Source organism: Acinonyx jubatus, chromosome C2 (assembly GCF_027475565.1).
Source record: "Acinonyx jubatus isolate Ajub_Pintada_27869175 chromosome C2, VMU_Ajub_asm_v1.0, whole genome shotgun sequence".
Lineage (NCBI taxonomy): Eukaryota > Metazoa > Chordata > Mammalia > Carnivora > Felidae > Acinonyx > Acinonyx jubatus.
The window spans coordinates 113025470-113047108 of NC_069384.1; the positions used below are offsets into that span (position 1 = coordinate 113025470).

General features: G+C 43.1%; 1 protein-coding gene across 7 annotated transcripts in view; it reads left to right on the plus strand.

The window, feature by feature from the left end:
- The first annotated feature begins 4888 nt into the window (after window positions 1-4888).
- The window catches only part of TM4SF1 (transmembrane 4 L six family member 1), a 49017-nt gene continuing 32266 nt past the window's right edge, over window positions 4889-21639 (plus strand). For all 7 annotated transcript variants that reach the window (XR_008297940.1, XR_001430275.3, XR_008297943.1 and 4 more), the window contains exons 1-4: window positions 4889-4958; window positions 16973-17228; window positions 18658-18747; window positions 18836-18981. Coding sequence is in view for 1 of the 7 variants with exons in the window: in XM_015072523.3 (XP_014928009.1) it covers window positions 17052-17228; window positions 18658-18747; window positions 18836-18981 (413 nt within the window). In the remaining 6 variants the exon portion in view is untranslated. The remainder of the gene's footprint in view (window positions 4959-16972; window positions 17229-18657; window positions 18748-18835; window positions 18982-21639) is intronic.

The window sequence follows — 21639 nt, forward strand, 5'->3', positions numbered from 1 at the left end:
AACGGACTGCTAAAAACACACTGAGTCTGGTTCATGGGACACTTCCCAAAAGGAGAGATGGTTTAAGATGGAGAGTAAAGCAGAAGGGGGGGAATACCTGCATCAGGGAATTAGCCGAGGACAAAATCTTACATGATAGACCTTCTGCACTGAGTCTGAAAACCACATTTCTCTTCATGTGGGAAAGCATGTCATGACCTAACCTTTCTGTGTCCTCTCAACCAGAGGTAATCAAATTATGCATGAAATAATTTAATAATTTTATTTTCAGTTGGCAAGCACTAAATTTCGTGTTAAATCTGTCCACGTATGGGAAGATATTTGTGGCAGTAACATCTCCTATTATGTGCTATTCTCAGAATATATTATATTACAATTCTTAACCTAGGTATGGAAGTGAAAAGGTCTAAGCATCCGACTAATATAATTTGATGATTCATATATACCGGGAGGAATTCAGGACTTCCATATGATTTTTCTGATTAAACCCTCCTGATAGTGTAATCTTTTACTTTGCTACTGGAAATCATTTCGCTTGGCTTGCTATTTCTTCTGACATATGTTCCAACTGAGCAGAATCTTTGAGAAATTAGATAACCATTAAGGACAGTATGTAGAGCATAATGTGTAGAAAGAGCAATAGGCAGAACCAATGTGTGGTTGCTTCCTTTATAGCTTATATATTTTTTAAATTTTTTAACGTTTATTTATTTTTGAGAGAGATAGACAGAGCGTGAGGGGAGGGGGAGGGGCAGAGAGAGAGGAAGACACAGAATCTGAAGCAGGCTCCAGGTTCTGGGCTGTCAGCGCAGACCCTGACGTGGGGCTCGAACCCACGAACCGTGAGATCATGACCTGAGCCAAAGTCAGACACTCAACCGACTGAGCCACCCAGGCGCCCCTATAGCTTATATTTTTATGATGCAAACTCTATGGTTCATAAATAGACCATATTTTTCATATCCCCAAAGATTTGCCCTGGTTCCTCTCCCAGGAACGTTATTCTGCTCTCATTTACCCTCTGCAAACTTAAGATCTGCTAAGTCATCATTTCTTGCAAAAACTTACCCTGATCCTTCCTCTCATTCCAGGTTGGGTTACCTGCCCCTCTGTACCATTAAAGTCCTCTGTCCTCCTTCTAGAGACATGAACTGTTGTCACTTCCCCCTACCCATACCTTCCACTCTGTGCTCAACATTATGCTCTAGCCTATGAATATCTGGAAGACTGGAATCCCACCTTTGAGTTATAGGCAAATATTAGGCACTCAATAATTTTTTGTAGAATTAATTGAAATAATAAGTTAATGTAGCCAACAAATAAGACGAATGCGACAGGAAACGTGAAGACTGAAGGGTGGATAGGGAAGGTTGGAGAGGCAAGTCAGTCCTAGGCAGTCTCATTTCCAAGATGCCAATAGAAGCGTGTGTGTGTGTGTGTGTGTGTGTGTGGTATATGCACACATGCACAGGCATCCATGTTTGCATGGGAGTAGTGGTAGTACAGGGGAGGTGAGATTTATACTTGACTCTAGATAGATACTTCCAATGTAGCCATACAAATGTCACACTGCCATTTTCCGACGTGCAAATGCTACATTTCTCTAAATCAGAGAAATTGGTTCTGTACTTCCACCCACGTGACTGGCAGAAAAACTCAACCTCAGTCGTGTTTGGGAATTCTCTCTCATCCTCCAGGGGTTCATGCAAGGATCTCCTGGTATTTGAGATGCCATACTCTGCAGAGTCCTGATCACCTCCTCCGTTTGCTGTGACTCGTCAGTTTCCAAGGTATTGGTCAGGCAATGTGTTCCAGGAAGACCTGGATGCTTGTCCTGCTGGTCCACTCCTCTACGACACACAGGCCCACAGAGGCCCTCAAGACCTCAGAGTCTCCAAAAAGACTGAGGAAAACCAGCCTTCCTTGATTAGGTGGTTTGTGTGCCTTCAACTCTAAAGCCCTAACCTCCATGCTCTCCTCTGGGGAACACATTCTGGGGACATTTTTTGTACCGGGTGTAATCGGGGGAAAAAAGGAACTGGAAATGTCACTTGTTCCTTTCTTAACAACTCACCTGGCTACACAGTTTCTTCAGAAGCAACAGGAAGTTTTATCTCCCTCCTTCCTCCCGAAGTCCCCTGGCCCCGCCCCAATCCACTGGCGATCCAACCACTTTTTCTCTTTCAGCGTCGAAGAGCTCAAAGCACAGAGCCTTGGCGGTTGTCCCAGTTTTCTTCATCCTGTTCATGACTCCAAAGAAAACACATTTCTGACTCAAAAACAAGCCAGGGGTTTCTGTTGAGACCTCAAATATTTTCCCAGAGTCCGTCATGAAAATAAGGTTATGTTGTAATTTTTAAGTGATTTGTTCGACTTCTTGTGGCAAGACTCTGCTATAGTTTTGCTTGTCGTGCAAATAGCCTCGAGTCTGCTTCTAAACAAAATGTTTTCCAAAAACAAACGCAGGCTTCCCTCTGCTGACCCAGATCTCAAGGAGAATCAGCCTTTGTTATCATAATGCTCCGCACAAATACTTACAAACACAATTGTTTTGCAACTTGAATGCTGTTGGCAGTCAACACTCATACCAGTATTGTTACTTGGACTCAGCATTAATATTTTCTTCAGAATATTTTACTCTGGTAGTATAAATGTTCCCTATATTGCTGAAGACACACGAGAGAAGCGTGGTCATCAGTGTATTGTACTGAAACTTGGCTTCGTTTCGAAAACGGTAGGAAATTCACGACAGAAGTTTTGGGAAGAAGAAATCTTTTAGTGATCTAATCCCATAATATTTGTGCTTTCTTACAAATAGTAGTAATTAGGCTGCACTTGTGACAACACTAAAAATCTACCCCATTCAATGAGTAAGACTCCGTTTTAAAATAAGTATATTATGAAACGTGAGCAAGTAATATTGGAGACTAAAAATGCATAACTGGTGAACATTCATGTGCTTCTTTTCACTGCCCAGTAGGAATAATTCTGCCAGTGCCAGCCCGCTTCGTGAGCATTTGTGATGCAGCAGAAGTAGAGACGAGACCGCAGTGCCTGCTTTGAATTGGAATAGGCTAGATTTTACTTCTGGAATAGCAAATGCTAAAGGTATAAGGAAAGGCAAGAGCCAAGGAAGTCTTGGGAAGGTTTTTAAAATTTTTATTAAATTATTTTTTTTTAATTCTTATTTATTTTTGATAGAGAGCGAGGGAGCGAGCGCATGCGTGTGCAGGGGGAGGGGCAGAGAGAGGGAGACACAGAATCTGAAGCAGGTTCTTGGCTGTGAGCTGTCAGCACAGAGTCCGACACAGGGTTCGAACCCACGAACTGTGAGATCATGACCTGAGTCAAAGTTGGACGATTCACCGACAGAGCCACCCAGGCGCCCAGGAAGCCTTGGGAACGTTTTATTGGGGGTTTGGACAGAGTAGGAGGTTAAAATGATAAAACCCTCAGGTCTTTACTCCAGGTCAGGCTGTGTGTGGTTCCAAAGACAGGGTGGGGACTGGACTTTGAGGAGTTCTCTTGTAGCTGTGTATAGCAACCCCCTTGACAGATGCTAGCAAGGAATTTTTAAATGCCGGGTTTTATTTAACTTTTGAATAGATGATACCATCACAACATTCAAAAATTAAATGTAGTATGAACTGCATCAGGGAAAAAAGTCTCCCTAACACTCCAGGCCCTCAACCACCCAGTTCTCATCCCTGGAGGCCACCAATATTTCCAGCTGCTTGCCTGTCTTCCAGAGGTATTTTACACACATACAAGCAGATAGGCATTCATATTGTATAATGCCCCCCCCCCCCCACTTTTTATACAAGTGGTAGAACACTACACACATTCTTCTGAGTGCTGCTTTACTGTCTTTCTTCACAGTATTTGGGATATTGTTTCATTTTATTAAAGAGATTCCTCTTTTTTTTTTTTTTTTTTTTTTTTTTGCAGCTGCAAAGTATTCCACTATAGCAATGCACAAATATTGTTTAGCCAGGTCACACTTTTGGAAGCTTCCCATTCCATGTTATATATCACAGCAAGGCAATGCTGTTCAATGCAATGCAATGAACTCCTCTGTTCTTAATTTACTTTGTGCCATGCACCCCTTTGGTCGCCTGGTAAAGCTGATGCATTTCTTCTCACCATAATGTATAAAACAAAATCCTTGAGATTAAAAGGAAATCAACTACACTGAAATACAGTTATCAAAATATTTTTTTTATTTAAAAATATGTGCACTTATTAATGAGTTAAGACACAAGATCTAGTGGTGGGCCTAATATCTACTCTAATATCAAAGTATGGACGAAATAAATGATATTGCAGAATGGCTGCAACAACTGAAGTATGCATAGAAGATCTGATTTTTACTGGTAAAAAGGCTCAGGTTGACACTATTGTGGCTTCCTGCCTACTTTCATAATGAAAGGAAGTGATAAATTTCGGTTAGCGTTTAATGAAAACCAAAACACAATTTCTCCCCCTTCCAATCTGGTAAATCCCCTAGATTTTCCTGTGCAGCCCTTATCAAGAAGCCCTAGTGTATACATGCATCATTTTCTAAATATTCAAGTATCTTTGTATACATTTGTAAGTTGCCAGAAGTGTTTTAAATGAGCAGATATGAACACATTTGTCATTGAATGCCTGCTGTCAAACTGCCGGAAATACAGGCATTTCACCAGCATTAAAGGAAGGTGTGTGAGCAAGCATTTTCATCTTTGCCAATCTGAGAGATGAAAAACAGTATCCTGGTGTAGTTTTATTTTGGGTTTGTCTTATTAAAAGCAAACCTGAGCATCTTATCATATATTTAAGAGCCATTTCCTATCTGTTCACGTCTTTTGCTTACGGTTTTATCCCTTCCTTTGCAGGTTTGTTGCTGCCTCTATCACCACGACGAGGATGTAAACAGCGCCCCCTGGAGTTAAGCACGGAGACCCTACTTACTGGTCAAGGTGAAGATTTACATTGCTATCCATTGTATTTTTACCTCAGATTATTGTTTCTTTGAGTCATCCAAATAGATTAAAATAGAATGTGGAATCCTTAGGGCACTAGTCTTATTTAGGGAACAGTGTGGTCTAAGATGAAGTCTGAAAGAAGTCACAGCAATTTCATAAATGCAGTTATTGCTGGCAAGGGAAATGTCATGGAAAAGGTTTGATAGAATGTTTACTTCGACTTTTTTTCAACTCTGTAATTATTTACTATTTGTACGCAACAAACAAATGATAGGAATGAATACACGTGGTGAAAATTCAAACAATACAGAGGAGTATGAAAAGAACAGTAAAAGAATCTCTTTTCCCAGTGTCACTCCAACATCGGAATTTTAAGAACAATTACACTGGGGATGTTCCTTGAGCCCAAATTGTGATTTTGAAATACGTTTTCCCACTACAAAGATCCAGGGCTTCTGAGAGAAATAACCGGTTCCAGGTCTAGGGCAGGAAATGTACAAAATGAGCCTGGTGCTTCATGTTATACCAGATAGCAAGAAGTTACCAAAGACTAGTAGGTCATAGCAAAAGGACACAGGACTCAACTTGACCTGAGAGGGAACATCTTGAGTATCAGTACGGATAATAACTGCCATGACCTGAAGTGCAAACCAGAATACTAAACTGAAATAGTATAAAAAATAAAAAATAATTGGTCACACTGGGAGGACAATTGGTCACACAGGGACACAGCAAAGGCCCAGCCAGGAGCATGACTTTGATAGGCAAACTAGCCAATCTAGAGCCTCTTCTCTCAGGTTCATGATTTCGGGAGGCCACATTCTTCTGCCTTGACCATCCCAGGTTGCCAGGCAACATTCCAACAGCTGAGAGCTCACCGAAATTATTCAAACTAGCCACATTTTAAATTATTTAGCCAGCCCTGCTTTGACTTGCCCTTCAGCTTCAATAAAGGTGGCCTAGGCTCTGCTGACTCCTGCCCCTCTGCCTGGTGTTTTTTCCAGGTGGCCCTGTGCTTCCTGTCTCTAGGGCTGTGAGTATAATCTATTTTGTTTCCCCAAACTTCTTTGTCTCCTCTGGCCATATCTGACTGACCATCGCATAAAAGAACACAGAACACTGGATAAGACATCCCAGAATTATCTTGTGTTTCCCTTGCTTCAGTTCTAGAATCAACCATTTCTTCAAGGAGTCCTGATTCCTTTTATTGCAGAATGGTATTCAGAAGCCAGTATCTGAGCACTAAGTATATTTTATGTACAGTGTACAATGCTTTTGTCAATATTTGCTCTTATCTGACCAAGCCCACCAGGTTAGAGGCGGTATGATGTCTCAGTTAAGAGAGGGGGCTCTGGATTCAGACTGCCTGAATTCAGATCCTAGCCATCAGGTTCAAGGTTTGAGGACTTGGGAAAGTCATTTAAGCTCTTCAATTTTATCACCCGTATGATGATGTATAGTACCTACCTCAAAATGTTGTGAAAATTTAGTGATCTAGACAACTAAAGTTCTCAGACGTGCATGCATGACACACAGGAATTACTCAATTGATATTTGTGGAATGAATGATCCTCATTCATTGATCAGAAATTCTTTCAGAAGAATGAAAATGAGAGGAAAATTCTGATTCATATCCTTTCCAGAAAATGAATAAAAAATGAATTTGTCAGAGATCCTTAAAAATGTTTTCCTTAAAAATTCCCCACAATAATTGTATTTTATTTTTTGAGAGAGAGAGAGCGCATGCGTGCGCACATGAGTGGAGGAGGGGCAGAAGGAGAGGGACAAGGAATTTTAAGCAGGCTCCATGAGCTAGATCTCACCACCGGGAGATCACGACCCCAGCCGAAGTCAAGAGTCAGACGCTTAACTGACTGATCCACCCAGGCGCCTCTCCCACCTCCAACAATAATCTTGTTGTTTTTTTTTTACGTTTTATTTAGTTTTGAGAGAGAGACAGACAGACAGACAGACAGAGCACGTACAGGGAGAGGGCAGAGAGAGAGAGGGAGACACAGAATCTGAAGCAGGGCTCAAACTCAGGAACCATGATATCATGACCTGAGCCGAAGTTGGACACTTAGCCTACTGAGCCACCCAGGTGCCCAATAATAAGTTTTAAATTATCTTTCATATATTGTGAGCAGTGAAAGGACATGCCTATGTAATGTCACATACATGATTTTAGGGAAAAAATGCTTTCCACTTGTCTATGTTCATGTTCTTTTTTCTAATTATAAAAAAAGTCGAAAGAAACACACGAGCCTGGTGCCAATGTAGATGTGATGCTGTATCTGGGCTTCTGATTCCTAAAAGTATCAAGTCATGGCAGAACACACCGGGAACCCTGGAAAGGCAGTCAGGAAGGTGGGGGAGGAGGGCGGTCTAGAAGGAGCAGGCCCTACAGTCATTCTCCCCAGTGTTGTCTTGAGGGGGCGTGAGAGCTGCCAGAACCTGCATGTGCAAAAAGAGATGCAAGGCAAAGCAGGGATTCCACATCCCCAGCTTGCTTTTAATAGCATTCCCTCCACAACTGGCATTTCTATCCCAGATTCCTGATTCAATGACTCATAGGGAGAGCCACTCTAAAGGATCTCACCAGAGAAGCTTATTTGGTTCCTACTGGGCAGGAATTAATGCATTACAGGTATTCTAGATAATTTTTAGGCTTCAAGTTGGTGTTTCAGTCCCTTTGCAATTCTTGCTCAAGTCTTTTCCTCATCTTGTAAATCTGAAAAAGTAACTTCCAAACCACTTTTTTGAAAACCCATGACTCTGCAGAATCTTTCAGTCATTTGAAATGGGGCAGACTAATTATTTAACATAAAAATGGAATGGATTTCACATCAGCATTCCCATAGTAGGCTACTACTGTGTTTTTGTAACCTAACACAATGAAAGGCGTTGTCACTAGATGATTCAGCTAGTTAGAATCTCAGCTCCCTTTCTGGGGAGGAAATTTGAGGCATGGCGTTTGTATTAGATGCTAGGGTAGTTGCTTACCCGGACAGTAATGCTTCAATTCTCCTCCATCAATGCCAGGCAGAGACTATGAACAAGGAGATAGGAAGTTAGGTCAACCAGCCACCTTGGCCAGAAGCAAGCAAGCATTGTAGCCAACCCAAATCTGTCATGTTTCCTTGGTATCTGTCTGTCCCTCTCACGCACACAACACATGCGCGCGCGCGCGCACACACACACACACACACACACACACACACACACGCACGGAGTCTCAATTGCTCCATTGCTGTAATGCCCTTCTCAGTAAAATTCCCTAGGGCAAAATCAACAGTTACCTGAGTTCTCAGCTCATTCAGTATCAGTGGGAAGCGTGCCATGTTGGACTTTGACTGACAGTCACAAAAAACCAGTTTGACTGAGAGTGGCAAGGCCACAAGGTCTAAGTGGAGTATTAACTCACCAACTTGGAATGGTTCCTTGGAGAACGCTCACATTGCCTCTTATTTATGCTTCAGCCTAAGTCTCCAAGAGTGTCGAAGTCATAGAAACGACTAAACAAATGTACAGCAGGAAGATTTGTTATTCAGAACTCAACCACACACACACACACATAAAAGCTCCTCTGTCACCAGGGATCCCTGGAAAGTGGTATCTAAAAATCTGCTCTGAGTCGACTGCCTTCACTTCTCATCTTTGTGTGATCTTTGACTCCCAACTGATAGAAGCCCCATGGAACCAAATTTTAATTGGCATGAGAGCAAGAGGGGGAGAGTTTCACCCCCACTTTTCTGAAAAAAGGCAAGCATATTTTTTATCTAAGGTCCAAGGCCAGGTGGGGGAATCCTTTTCCACATTAGACTGGAGTAAAGAAAATGAAAATAAGCTTTATTGTTTCTTTCCTGTACTAAGTGTAGGAAAAAAATTACTCTTTTTTTTTTGTTTTTACTTTTAATTGTGCTCATATCTTAATTGTTGACAGTTCTATTTTGCTACAGGAAAACCAAGTTTATTGAATACCACCATAGCCTTAGTACTGTGCCCACCAGAGTTCTGATAATTTCACTCAGATTGGTGTAAAGTCTTCCTATTTGAAAAACACTGGATTGATTTTTAGAAAGATTTAAAACAAATTTTTTTTTAATCTTTATTTATTTTTGAGAGAGAGAGAGAGAGAGACAGAATGCAGGCAGGAGAGTAACAGAGAGAGAAGGAGACACAGAATCTAAAGCAGGCTCCAGGCTCTGAGCTGTCAGCACAGAGCCCAATGCAGGGCTCAAACTCATGCAGTGAGATCATGACCTGAGCTGAAGTTGGAGGCTTAACTGACTGAGCCACCCAGGTGCCCCCAGATTGATTTTAAAATCATTTATCTAATTAAAGTAGAGCCCAAATGATTAGTGTCTTGGAATTGTGTGATTCAGAAATATCAAATAAAAAATCCTGTAAGTCATTTTTCATGGGTGACAGTGTTGGGAAGTAGTATAAATAAGCCAAATGTGTGAAGGAAGAATATGAGTGTCTGAGTCAGAGAGATCTGAGTAGGAATCCAGAGCATGTCACCCGCCAGCCTTGTGACTTTAGCCTACATACTTAACCCATCTGAGTCTCCCTTTCTTAACCTGGAAATGGCTCCACACAGAAGAGCTGTAAAGTTCAGTTACAACATGGGAGAAACTGACACGTCTCTATTCTGCATACTATTTAATTGTCCTCTCTTCCTTCCCCTAAATGTACAGAAGCTGGATAACAGTTTTTTGTTTGTTTGTTTGTTTTTGTTTTTGCCATTCTCCCCAAAGGCAGCTGGGATCTGGGGAAGTAAAAGAATCACAGAGAACCACCTGGTTGACCAGGTTCAAAATACACAAGCAGAGGAATTAGTTTCCATGTTTAGGGTTTGTTTTTGTTTTGATTTAATCTGTGGCTTTGCTTCTGAACTGAAATTAATCTCTCTAGACCTCAGTGGTCTCATTTGTAAAATTAGGAAGTCAGACCATCTACCTCAGTGGATTTCAACTTTGGCTGTGCAAATAGAATCACTTAGAGAGTTTTCTTCAAATGAGATTCCTGTCCCCACCCTTAGAGATTCCCTGTTTCCTTAGGGCTGAATCAGCGTGTGTGGTTTTAGAAACCCACAGGCCACTCTCCATTGAGACTCAGGTGATCTTTGAGGCCTTCCACCATTTCACGTGTCTGACTCTATTATAAAACCCAAGGAAAAGATACTCAAACTAGAAAACAAGTATTCATGTGCTGATTGTCACAGGTATGTTCTGGAAGTCCTCAGCTCGCCTATCCCTCAAGGGAGCAAGCTAGCCCTTTGGAGCAGCCAGACCCACATCTTGAGCTTCAGACCATGGGGCAGGCATCCCAGGAGCTACCTTGTCTGAACATGACAGTGAGACCTAGGAGATTCCCTGGCTTGATGAGGGGGTAAATGGCCACTGTGAGATGCTGAACTACAACTACCAGATGGGGATGGGAGCATGGAAGAGAAAGGGCAATGCAGGTGAAGGTGAACTCTGGTTTAATCTTGGGCCAAGAAGCATATTTATTTTATTTTATTATTTTTTTTGAGAGAGTGGGAGTGTGTGTGCATGCCTACATGTGCAAGTGGGGAGGGGCAGAGAGAGAGAGGGAGAGAAAGAATCCCAAGTAGGCCCTGCTGTGTCAGTGCAGAGCCCCATGTGGGGCTCGAACCCATGAACTGTGAGATCGTGATCTGAGTGGAAACCAAAGAGTTGGACGCTTAATGGATTGAGCCACCCAGGTGTCCCAAGAAGCTTATTTTTAACCCAAGAATAAAATTAGCCACAGTCTAAAGTGAGGAGAGAGCCAGGAGATTGTAGCTAAGATGACTTAACACTGCTCCTTCTCTCCACCTTTCTTTTCCTGCAGTTGTATGTCCTGATTATAGTTTCAAATAAAGCACAGCTCCCAGCCTCTCTGCCTGGTCCTATGCTCATGTTTCCTTTAGAATGCCTGTTCCTCCATCTACATGGGTGCAGAGATGGCTCCCAGCAGCCATGTTTATTCAGTCCCCACGTATGTGAGCGCATCCTTGTCCAGTGTAACTCCCTTCCTTCAGAATCTGAGGTTGATGAGTCTCTTGAACAGAGAAAAATGTAAACTTGGTAACTGCCAGTAGCCATATTCTTTTGTGTGGACTGTGAAAGAGACAAATGAGTCTGCATTAAGAAGAATGAAGTTACACACAGAAGAGTCAAAAAGAGGCCAAGATGGAAAGTAAAGACATTCTGGATTTCCCTATGGAGTTTGGTTCCCCCTGTCCATCTGCATTCTTACTTTTTAGTTCATAATTAATGTCCCTTTGGTTAGGGCAGCTAGAACTGGCTTCTGCTACTTATATAGTTGACCCTTGAACAGCCATGGATTTCAACTCCATGGATTCACTTATACTTGAATTTTCTTTTGATAAATATAGTACAATATTGTAAATGTATTTTCTCTTCCTTACGATTTTCTTAATAACATTTTCTTCCTCCAAGCTTACTTTATTATAAAAATACAGCATATAATACATATAACACAAAATATGTATTAATTGACTATTTATGTTATCAGTAAGCTAGTGCTCAACAGTGGCTATTAGTATTTTAGAGAGTTAAAAGTTATATGTGAATTTTCAATTGTATGGGGTGTCAGCACCCCAAGCCCTGTGTTGTCCAAGAGCCAGCTATAATAAAAAAAAAAAAGCTCTAACAGGTATGGTTACTATGTATGGATCATTATATTTTTCATGTCCAAATGAGTGAGAAACTAGCGTTTTCCCAATAAGGAAGGGCAAAGCACATTTGGAAAAAAGCAACCAGGAGGCAGGAGGTCTGGGTTTAAATCTTCCTCTTAGAATCCCACAACCATATAGAATCATAGACTATTGACATTAGTTCTTTTTTTTTTTTTAATTTTTTTTTCAACATTTATTTATTTTTGGGACAGAGAGAGACAGAGCATGAACGGGGGAGGGGCAGAGAGAGAGGGAGACACAGAAACAGAAACAGGCTCCAGGCTCTGAGCCATCAGCCCAGAGCCTGACGCGGGGCTCGAACTCACGGACCGCGAGATCGTGACCTGGCTGAAGTCGGACGCTTAACCGACTGCGCCACCCAGGCGCCCCGACATTAGTTCTTAAAGGAAACTGATTTCCACTGCCCACTAGCTAGATGATACTGGGAAGACTTTTTAACGCTTGTGAACTTAACTGTAAAGTGGCCATAAAGATTCTGTAAAGGGGTGAGAGCTGAACCATTCACTCTACTGAGGCTTCTTCCAACATTTAAACCTACGATATTATCAAAAGGAATTTCCCCTGGAATTATTCCTGAAGCCACATTCTGCACATCAAATGGTTAGGAGAGCTAACCATAAGGAGCCATACCAGCCGCTGTTATAAATGACAGGTAAAACTGAACATTTAAAAATGTAAATGTAATAAGTGCCTATTGTGCCCAGCTTTCCATAAGACATTTTGGCTTTGCTTAAAAGCAAATAACCTTAGAATTGAACATATTCAGCTCCCCTATTTATCTGAACAAAATTTAGCAAGCACTTATTGAGAGCTACCGAAATGCCTGCGACTGTGCCTGCTGTTGTATCCTCAAAGGAAAGATAACCTGCTCTCTGGGACCTCTGCAGAGCCGGGGAGGCTGATGAGAATGCACGCTAGTACATCGTGATCTGATTGGTGCCGAATGGGGGTGTGTCCAAGGACGATATGGGAGTGACCAGCAGGTCTAGGAGGCCGGCAGGGGTGTGGTAGAAAGTGTCATGGAAAAAGTGATGAGTTCAGCCAAGGGAACAAAGCTGGGTGGAGTGGGCTACGGTGAGAAGGAAGATCAGGGCCTTTCTGGCAGTGGGGCAGCACGCCCAAAACACGGGGTTGACAACCACTCTCCAGAGCTCAGAGGCCTGCAGTCCTACGATGAAGTAAAGAACACTCTTTTCAAAGGTGTTTGTGCATTGGGGCTAATTCCAGAGAGAATGATGGAGATAGAAATGACCTTTTCTTTTAACGTTTATTTATTTATTTTGAGAGAGAAAGCATGAGCCGGGGAGGGGCATAAAGAGAGGGAGAGAGAATCCCAAGCAGTCTCTGCGCTGGAAGAGCAGGGCCCGATGTGGGGCTCGAACTCACAAACTGTGAGATAATGACCTGAGGTGAAATCAAGAGTTGGTTGCCTAACCAACTGAGCCACCCAAGCACCCCAAAAGTGAACTCTTAATATAACTGTGGGAGCTCCAGTGTCTAAAAATTAGTCACAAATGATAATAAAGGGATCCAGTACATAATGGAGTAATGGAATCCTAGAGAAGTAGATATATCATAAAGGGAGTAGAGACATCTTGCCTGGGACAGGGGGCTGATGAAAATAGCAATAACAAGTAACATTTATTGAGTTATTACTAAATGCCAGGTGCTTCATGCTTTGCAAACATTGACTCACTTTATACATCACAACTCTGTGATGTAGGTTCTATTATTATCCTGTCTCAGGAGGCCGTCTCCCTCCTTCATCTATTCCCCTTTCCTCCACTTATCACCACCTAATGAACAAGGTATTATATTTATTTAATATGATTTTGTATGTGTCTCTCATTTTCTGATAGAATAGACTCTCCTTAGGGCAGGGATTTTTGTTTCTTTTGTTTCCTGCTGTATACCCAAAACTTAGAAGACACAGTAGGAGCTCAATAAATATTGGTGAACAAAGAATGATAGAAACTGAGGTACAGAATGGTTAATGCTACCTCAGTCAGTTAAGCTTCTGACTTTGGCTTAGGTCATGATCTCGTGGTTTGTGAGTTCAAGCCCCACGTTGGGCTCTGTGCTGACAGCTCGGAGCCTGGAGCCTGCTTCAGATTCTCTCTCTCTCTCTCTCTCTCTCTCTCTCTCTCTCTCTCTGTGTGTGTGTGTGTGTGTGCCCCTACCCTGCTCATATTCTGTCTCTGTCTCTCTCTCTCAAAAATAAATAAACATTAAAAAAAAATTTTTTTAAGACATTGATTCACGTATTTATTCAATTTTTCAGCAAATATTTACTGAGTACCTACCACACACCAGGCATTGTTCCAAGCCCTGGGAAATAACGGCGGGTGAGGCAGAAAGGGTTCTGCACAGACAATAGAAAAGGAAACTAGTGAATACATAGGTTAACTTCAGGGATGATAAATTCTTGGATGATAACAGAACGACACGATGTGATGAAAAGTAACTGGGGGAGGGTGCATAATGTCATTAGATGGGGTCTTTGGAGAGGGCCTCTTTGAGGGGATGTGTAAGCAGAATCCTTCAGCAGGAAGCTCCAGAAGGCCATGCTTAGAGCAAGGAGGACAGGGAGGCCTGGGAGGGAGGGGGGTTGGGGGGAGGGTCTGGGGGGGGGTGGGATTTGGAGAGTGGGATGAAACCCAGAACGTGCCCATGGAGATGGCAGCTCTGTATAGGAAACTGAGAGTTCCCAGCCAGGAGAAAAAAGCCAGGGTCATCTGTGGGACAGAGTCTGGCTAGGACCAGAACCAAGTAGTTAAACAATTGTCCAGAAAAGCATATCTGATTATTAAACGAGGAGCTCAAACCAGAAAAGACCCTGATTTAGGTTCCCAGATGAGGGGCAGAAGCAGAGGGTACCATGCAGAATGACAGGAGTGTGGGCAAGGTGGACAGACTCCATATTACAAGTGAAGCCTGAAAGTGGCCTACATCGAGTGGCACTTTGTCCCCCCACCATTCATGCATATGCTGTATGTCTGTCTAGAGCTATGGAGCCAGTGGAGGTGACAGTGGCCTCAGGGAACATGTAATACAAATGGTATTTACCCGGCCTGTGGACCAGTGATCCCCAACCTGAGCTAACATAAGACTCATTTGGAGTACTTGTAAAAACTTCAGATGACTGGGCCTCATCCCTAGAAATTCCTATTTATTCTGTTGAGGGTGGACCGGGTATCTGCATCTGTGATGCAAATGGTCTCCAGACAGGATTCATCCGGAGAAATGTGGAAGAGAATCCACTAATGGGCTTCAGGGAGTCCATGAAACCCTGGAAGTGAGTGAAAAATGTGTGTGCTTGCATACATGCACATTCTCTGGGCAGGGAGAGAATCCATACCATCACAAGAGTCTCAAAACTTAAGACCCACTGATCCAATCCTGTCCCACACTTTAGAGAGGAGGAACCAGAGTCCCAGGAATGTGATGACTTCCCTGATCCACAAAACTGGAAAACAGCAGAGGTAGGCTGTCACTCCAGACTTTTTGCATGACCCTCACTCTCTTCTCCACACTCTGTTGATCGTAGGGGTGGGGGAGAAGGGCAAAGGTGATTAAGCACTCAGGAGCAAAGTCGTCAAACGATTGCTCACCCTCATTTTGGCCCCAGGTGGGGTGGATCAGCAAGAGAGGAGGTTTGCAATGATGATGCCTTAACAAAGGGCCCAGGCCTTTATGCCACCCCAGGCCTTGCTATCTGTGGAATCTCCTCTCCATTAGGACCTAAAGCCAGGGACAGAGGGTGCATGTGCCCGGTTGTTGGATGCATGGTGGAAACAGAGCAACGTTCTTGTGAAGATCTGCCCCCCTATGCCCGAGCAGCTGGGCAGTTCCAGGCTTCTCCACCTACAGTCAGTTTTCCATCCCTCTACTTTCTCAGGCCAGTCTGGATCATGACCCCACCTTTGTGAGTATGTTCCTCCCAGTCCAGATTCTATGTGACTAACCCCAGCTCGCCTCCTCACATTTGGTATGCATCCTGCCCTCCAGTGTTGGCCTAAATCCTTCAGACTCCGGTCTCAGCCTGAGCTGCTGGATTCGACAGCCTTGCTCACCTTCCTCTTCTGAACTAACAGTACCCCATCTTGGACTTCTGATTCTTTTCTGCACTCACTATTCTGTCCTGGGCACACGTCCCCTCCAGTCCTGGCCCCACCTGGCCACCCCGTCCTTCCCCAGCCTACCTGGCTTGCACAAGCTGCTCTTCAAGGGCTGGACTTACTCACAGTCCGACCCCTCCTTCTGTAAGGTGGAAGTAACACCCTTTCCCTGCCTTCACATGTAAGCCTGCAACAGCTGGTTCAGGAGCTGGCTGGGTAGACCACAGGTAGACCCGGGCCCTGATCAACAACCCTGGCTCTCCCGCTCATTCTGCATTCTCTCCGTCCTGTTTCCCTGCTCTGCTTGCTGAGTCCCTTTCTCTTCTGTGTCTTTCTTCTTCTTCCTTCCTGTCTTTTTCTTTCTATCCTTCTCCCATGCTTTAGGCCTCCCTTGGCCTTTCCTGGCATTGCTTTGCCTGAGAGTAATACTCAGGAATAGACAGGTGCCTGAGCCCTTTGTGTTGACTAACGCCACCTTTGTTTTGGTACCAGATTTGTTTTGGAGGCAGATATCCAGGAAAGCTGGACAGTCGGATCGGTCCTGCAGAGCAGGCAGTAGGCAGAGGAAAGAAGCCTGCTTGGTAATTTTCCCAACAGCCACCTCAAATCTGTGGGTGATGGCTTTTAGACACCTTACCTTTAACAGACAAGGAGACAACCTCAGAGCTCAGGAGACTTGCCCCAGGTCTGGAATTAAGTCAGTGCAGCAGGGGAAGTGAACACACAGCCCTCAGACTGGAAGCTGTCCAGACAGCTGCATGGAGCAGGATCACAGCTCGCTGCCTTTCAAAGCCTCAACCGGCACGGTCACACTACGGACACTTGACAGTTACTGGAAAGTTGTATTACGCGTTCCTGTCAATTCTTCATCCTGTGAAGGAATAGCACTGTGAATTTCTCGGTGAAGATTAATCATTTTCTTTCTTGCTTAAGACTGAGGCTGTTTCCCACATCCCTACCCTGGTTTCGCTTGTCTCAAGGATTTCATTGCAAGGGCGGGACATTCCCCCTACCTCCCCCCACCCCAACCAGAGCCCGCAATCAGGACCAATGAAAGCCAAGTACCTCACCGCCTCCCCCTCCCCCAACCCGGTGACTAAGAACTGAGTATTTAAGAGGTTGCAGGAATGGGCTGAGAACTGCTTTTGCTTTCTCCACAGACAGGCATACTCTCTTCTGACTTGGCCATCACTGAACTGCAGAGTGAAGAGGGAAATCCTCGCAGCCTCTGCCACCACCATGTGTTATGGAAAATGTGCACGGTGCATCGGACATTCTCTGGTGTGGCTGGCCATCCTCTGCATTGTAGCTAATATTTTGCTTTACTTTCCAAATGGGGAAACAAAATATGCCTCCGAAAACCATCTCAGCCGCTTCGTGTGGTTCTTTTCTGGCATCGTAGGAGGGGGCTTGCTGGTAAGTTGTTCAGAATTATTACAAGCTTAAAAAAGTCTCTTCTGTTAAAGAGGTGTTTTCATGGAAAGTTTTCTACAATGCCTATTTCCAAAGCCAGTTATTTTTGTTCATCTTCTTTTGAAAGCAGATTGCACAAAAGTTGAGCTACGTCTAGCGTATTAATTTTATCAGACGTTTTACAAAGTCCTCTTTCAACCAACAGCGAACTTCCTTTTTGCTAAGCTCTCTCACTTTACAGCTAGAAAACAGATGTTAGCTTTTCAATCAGATCTGAGAGTGTCTAGAGTTTCTAGAACTGAAGTGGGTAGGCATTTAACCTTTGCCCTAGGGAGCTGGGAGGGCGTCACTGGTTCTCTGTCTAAATCAACAGTTTCAGATCCAAATTATCTGCTGTTTGTTCTCAGACATCTGTGACAGGAAAAATTATCAATTATGAGTGTATTGCTACTTAAAAAGAAGGATACATTTTCTCCTTTATGTAATCCTGGGTGTAGTGTCTAGGAAAAATCCTCCCGTTAGCAGCAGATCAGGATCTGAAGCTAACAGCGGAATGTGTTGTTTTTTCCAAGGTTTGTTTTTAATTGAAGTGAGAGGAATTTGCCTGCCAACCTGGGAGCTGAAAGTATTAGCTTCAACCACAGCACGGAAAGAATGTGGACAAACTCGAGCTTGCCACTTTAAATGCTGGGATTGAGAAGTTTAAAAAGACATTTTGTGGAATTGCTCATACCACACAGAATATTTTTCTTAGTCAAGAAAAGACCTGAAAACATTTAAATTTAATGCACTAATTATGGTATGGCAAATCGGCTTTGAATTTAAGTATTGTTACCATGTTAACAACGGTTTGTCCTTAATATAACGTCACCCTTGTTTAGGCTTCTTTTGATCAAACTCAGAGTATTTCATACTTACTTTATTTAAGGAGCTTTATTGTGAAGCAACAACCATACAATCGCATCATCAAAGAAACGGTTTTTATATATTATATGCCGCTTTCATCTCTCCCACTTACAAAAACGTTTAAATTATTATATTAAAGACTTGTATCATCTATGTGTACAAGGGGGGAAAAACGAATTAAAGGCAGGGTTTAACAGAAACAGAGTTTGCCTCTGGGACTACGTGAGGGAACTCTTGTGGAAGAAACTTATTTATGGGTTATTATTCTATCCCTCCCATACGACACCCTCACCCTAAAGAATGCTTTGACCCATTACATGAAAACAAGCAGATATTTCATTTAGAGGTGTTGTTTTTTTCCCCCTCATAGTTTTACATTCTTTGTGATACTGGGCCGACCTAATCCAAAGCCATTCCACATTGTCAGAAAGCAAGGTATTTTACCAAAAGATGCTTAGCCTGACCCTTATGACAGGCTTTAATGTGGGGAAAGATGGTGATTTTAATTTGATTGTTTTCTAAACAGATGTTCCTGCCGGCATTCATATTCATTGGGTTGGAGCAGGACGACTGTTGTGGCTGCTGTGGCCACGAAAACTGTGGCAAGAGATGCGCGGTAGGTGCTCCAGCTCGGGTGGTGAAAAGGGTCCCTGGGAGGCAGGTGCGACGCTCGGGCTCACTTCTGCCGTCTCTCCTTTCCCTAGATGCTTTCTTCCGTCCTGGCGGCCCTCATTGGGATTGCAGGGTCTGGCTACTGCGTCATCGTGGCAGCCCTGGGCTTGGCCGAAGGGCCAGTATGTCGTGATTCTCTTGGCCAGTGGAACTACACCTTTGCCAACACCGATGGACAGTAAGTCATTGTTCCCTGTCTGACCACACATTCTTGTCCACCGCATGGTATAGGGGCAATCCCATCGAGTTAGAAAGGCATCAATTATCCATGTATCCGTGCACTCAGCCAGGCGGTGACTCAGGCACCAGGCAGTGGTGTCAGAGGGTGGATGCCCAGTCTCTGACCTGGAGAAGCTCTAAGTGCTTTTAAATGGATTCAGTGATTCAGCCCTCATGATACTCTAGGAGTTGACTTCCACTCTTGCTCCTGTTTTACAGATGAGGAAAAAGAGGCACAGAGAGCTGAAGTAATTTATCCAAAGGCACATTCCTAGGACATGACAGCCAGGCAGCCGGGCTGTAGACTTCGGGCTTATGTAGTGTGTGCACTATACCAGAACAATTGGCTGGTTTTACTATTTTATAAGAAAATATTGTGGAATCCTTACATACTATGGATGGAAAGCATCTGAATTTAACCAACTCCCCGATTGATCACACTATCCTCATACACACACTCACAATATAACATAATCGCTATGTACAACAAACCCTTTATTTAAAGTGATCAGGCAGGGCACCTGGGTGGCTCAGTGCATTAATTGTCCACCTACAACTCAGGTCATGATCTCACTGTTGGTGAGTTCGAGTCTCGCCTCAGGCTCTGTGCTGACAGTGGGGGGGGGGGTGCCTGGAGCCTGCTTCAGATTCTTTTGTCTCCCTCTCTCTCTGCCCCTCCCCTGCTTGGACTCTGTTTCTCTCTCTCTCTCTCTCAAAAATAAATAAACATTAAAAAAAATTTTTAAATAATAAAAATTAAAAGAAAAGTAAAGTGATCAGGCTACATAAGACAGTCTTATACATGATCTTAGCGTCAGGATAATTTAAGCTCCGTTGTTTTATGTCGGTATTTATTTCTTATCTATTACTGAGAAAAGAACAGAAATAGCTCATAGAAACTGATGTACATGACAGCAAATGAATGACATCCTTCGTTGAATTTTGAAAGGCTTCGTTATGAGATTCAGGAGTGGAAATAATATGAATAATGATTTCAATTGCCCTTACCCTATCGAGACTGTCCCCCGTGAATTGTATAGCATACAGTGAATTTGTAAAATCGTGAACATGGAATTGTGTGGACCTGGATTTTATCCCAGCTCTGCATTCCTCCCTCAGCAACTGGGAAACAGTGAACTGAGCTCTGTGTTTCTCAGTTACTTTGTAAAATAAAACCAATGGCAGTTGTCATAGGATAAATGAGATAATAAATGTAAAGTATTTATCACACAAGCTGACACACTCTGAGGCTGGCCTCTGTTGGCTGTTAATATTATCTGCTAACTGACAATGAATGTAACCCAATGGTAGCCTCTGAACAAATGTTAGCTTTACAGGGGTTTGAAATTTGGGTGGCCAATATAGTTATGGATCGTGATTCAACTTTGTTCAGAACATACTGAGAGTGTGAGTGGAAATTGGCTATATATGCACAGACATTCAAGCTACTGCACAAACCCACCTCCAAAAAAGATCATGATGGATGAAGCTGGAATGCAAGGAGAAGTGAGACTATCACTCAGCATTTTACAGCTGTTTGATTGTATGCCCCTCCCCCCAGCCACCCCAGCTTCTGTAAGAAGCCTTCCGCTTCTATACCATTCCTCACTTCAACCTGTCCAGGGATTTCAATATGAGGAATAGCTAATGGTCACAAGCCAGTGATTAATTGCTCAATAGCCAGATGGGGACAAAGGAATTTTTTACATTGTGTCCTAAAATTACAACTTCCCCCCACCTCCTGATATGCAGAAAGATGGGGTCATAAGGACAGAATTCTTTTTTTTTAACCAACACATTGAGTTTCTGATTGGCTCAATGAACCATTCAAAGTTAGGTCTCCAGTTCTAAGCCCCTTTGTTCTGCTGTGGTAGGAAGAAGTGATAAGACAAGATTTATACCAGACCTCTTTGTGGGATTAAGTCAGTTGTAGATTTTCCCACGATTGAATCCTATTTCATTAAGAATCCAAATGCTTTATGATGTAGCAAAGGCTGAAAGTCTACAAGAGCAATCAGAGATAGAATTTTTCAGACTGTAAGAATATCCAGGTACTTAGAAAGTCTCCTAAGTTGTATATATACGTGTATATGACTTCTGTGTGTGTGTGTGTGTGTGTGTGTGTGTGTAGTCAAATGTGACTTCAGTGTGGTTTGCTAACATTTCACAGAGTGACTTCAGATTATTTATCGTTCAATTACTTTTAAAATGTGTTCAGTACCTACTATGTACTAGATACTGATCTAGGGTCTATATATACAATGAGAAGGGTCTGGTTCCGGACTTCATGGAGCTCAGACTTGTGGAATAGTTACATAAGCAGGTACTCTCCTGGCCTAGGGGAGATGCCCTTCCTCACACTTGGTCTTCCTGATCAGTGTACTGGTTACATTGAGATTGCATATTGTCTCCTCCCTTAGATGCTATGCTCTTCCAAGGCAGAACCCATGCCATGTTCACCATTATATCCCCAGCCCTGGCTTGAGGTCTAACTCACAATGAGTGCTCAATAATCTTTGTTGAATTTTATGTTTATCATTGCAGCAAGATCTGAATTTGTCACTTTGTGAAATGACAGACTAGAAAAATTTGACACAGGTCATTGAATTAGTTTCTT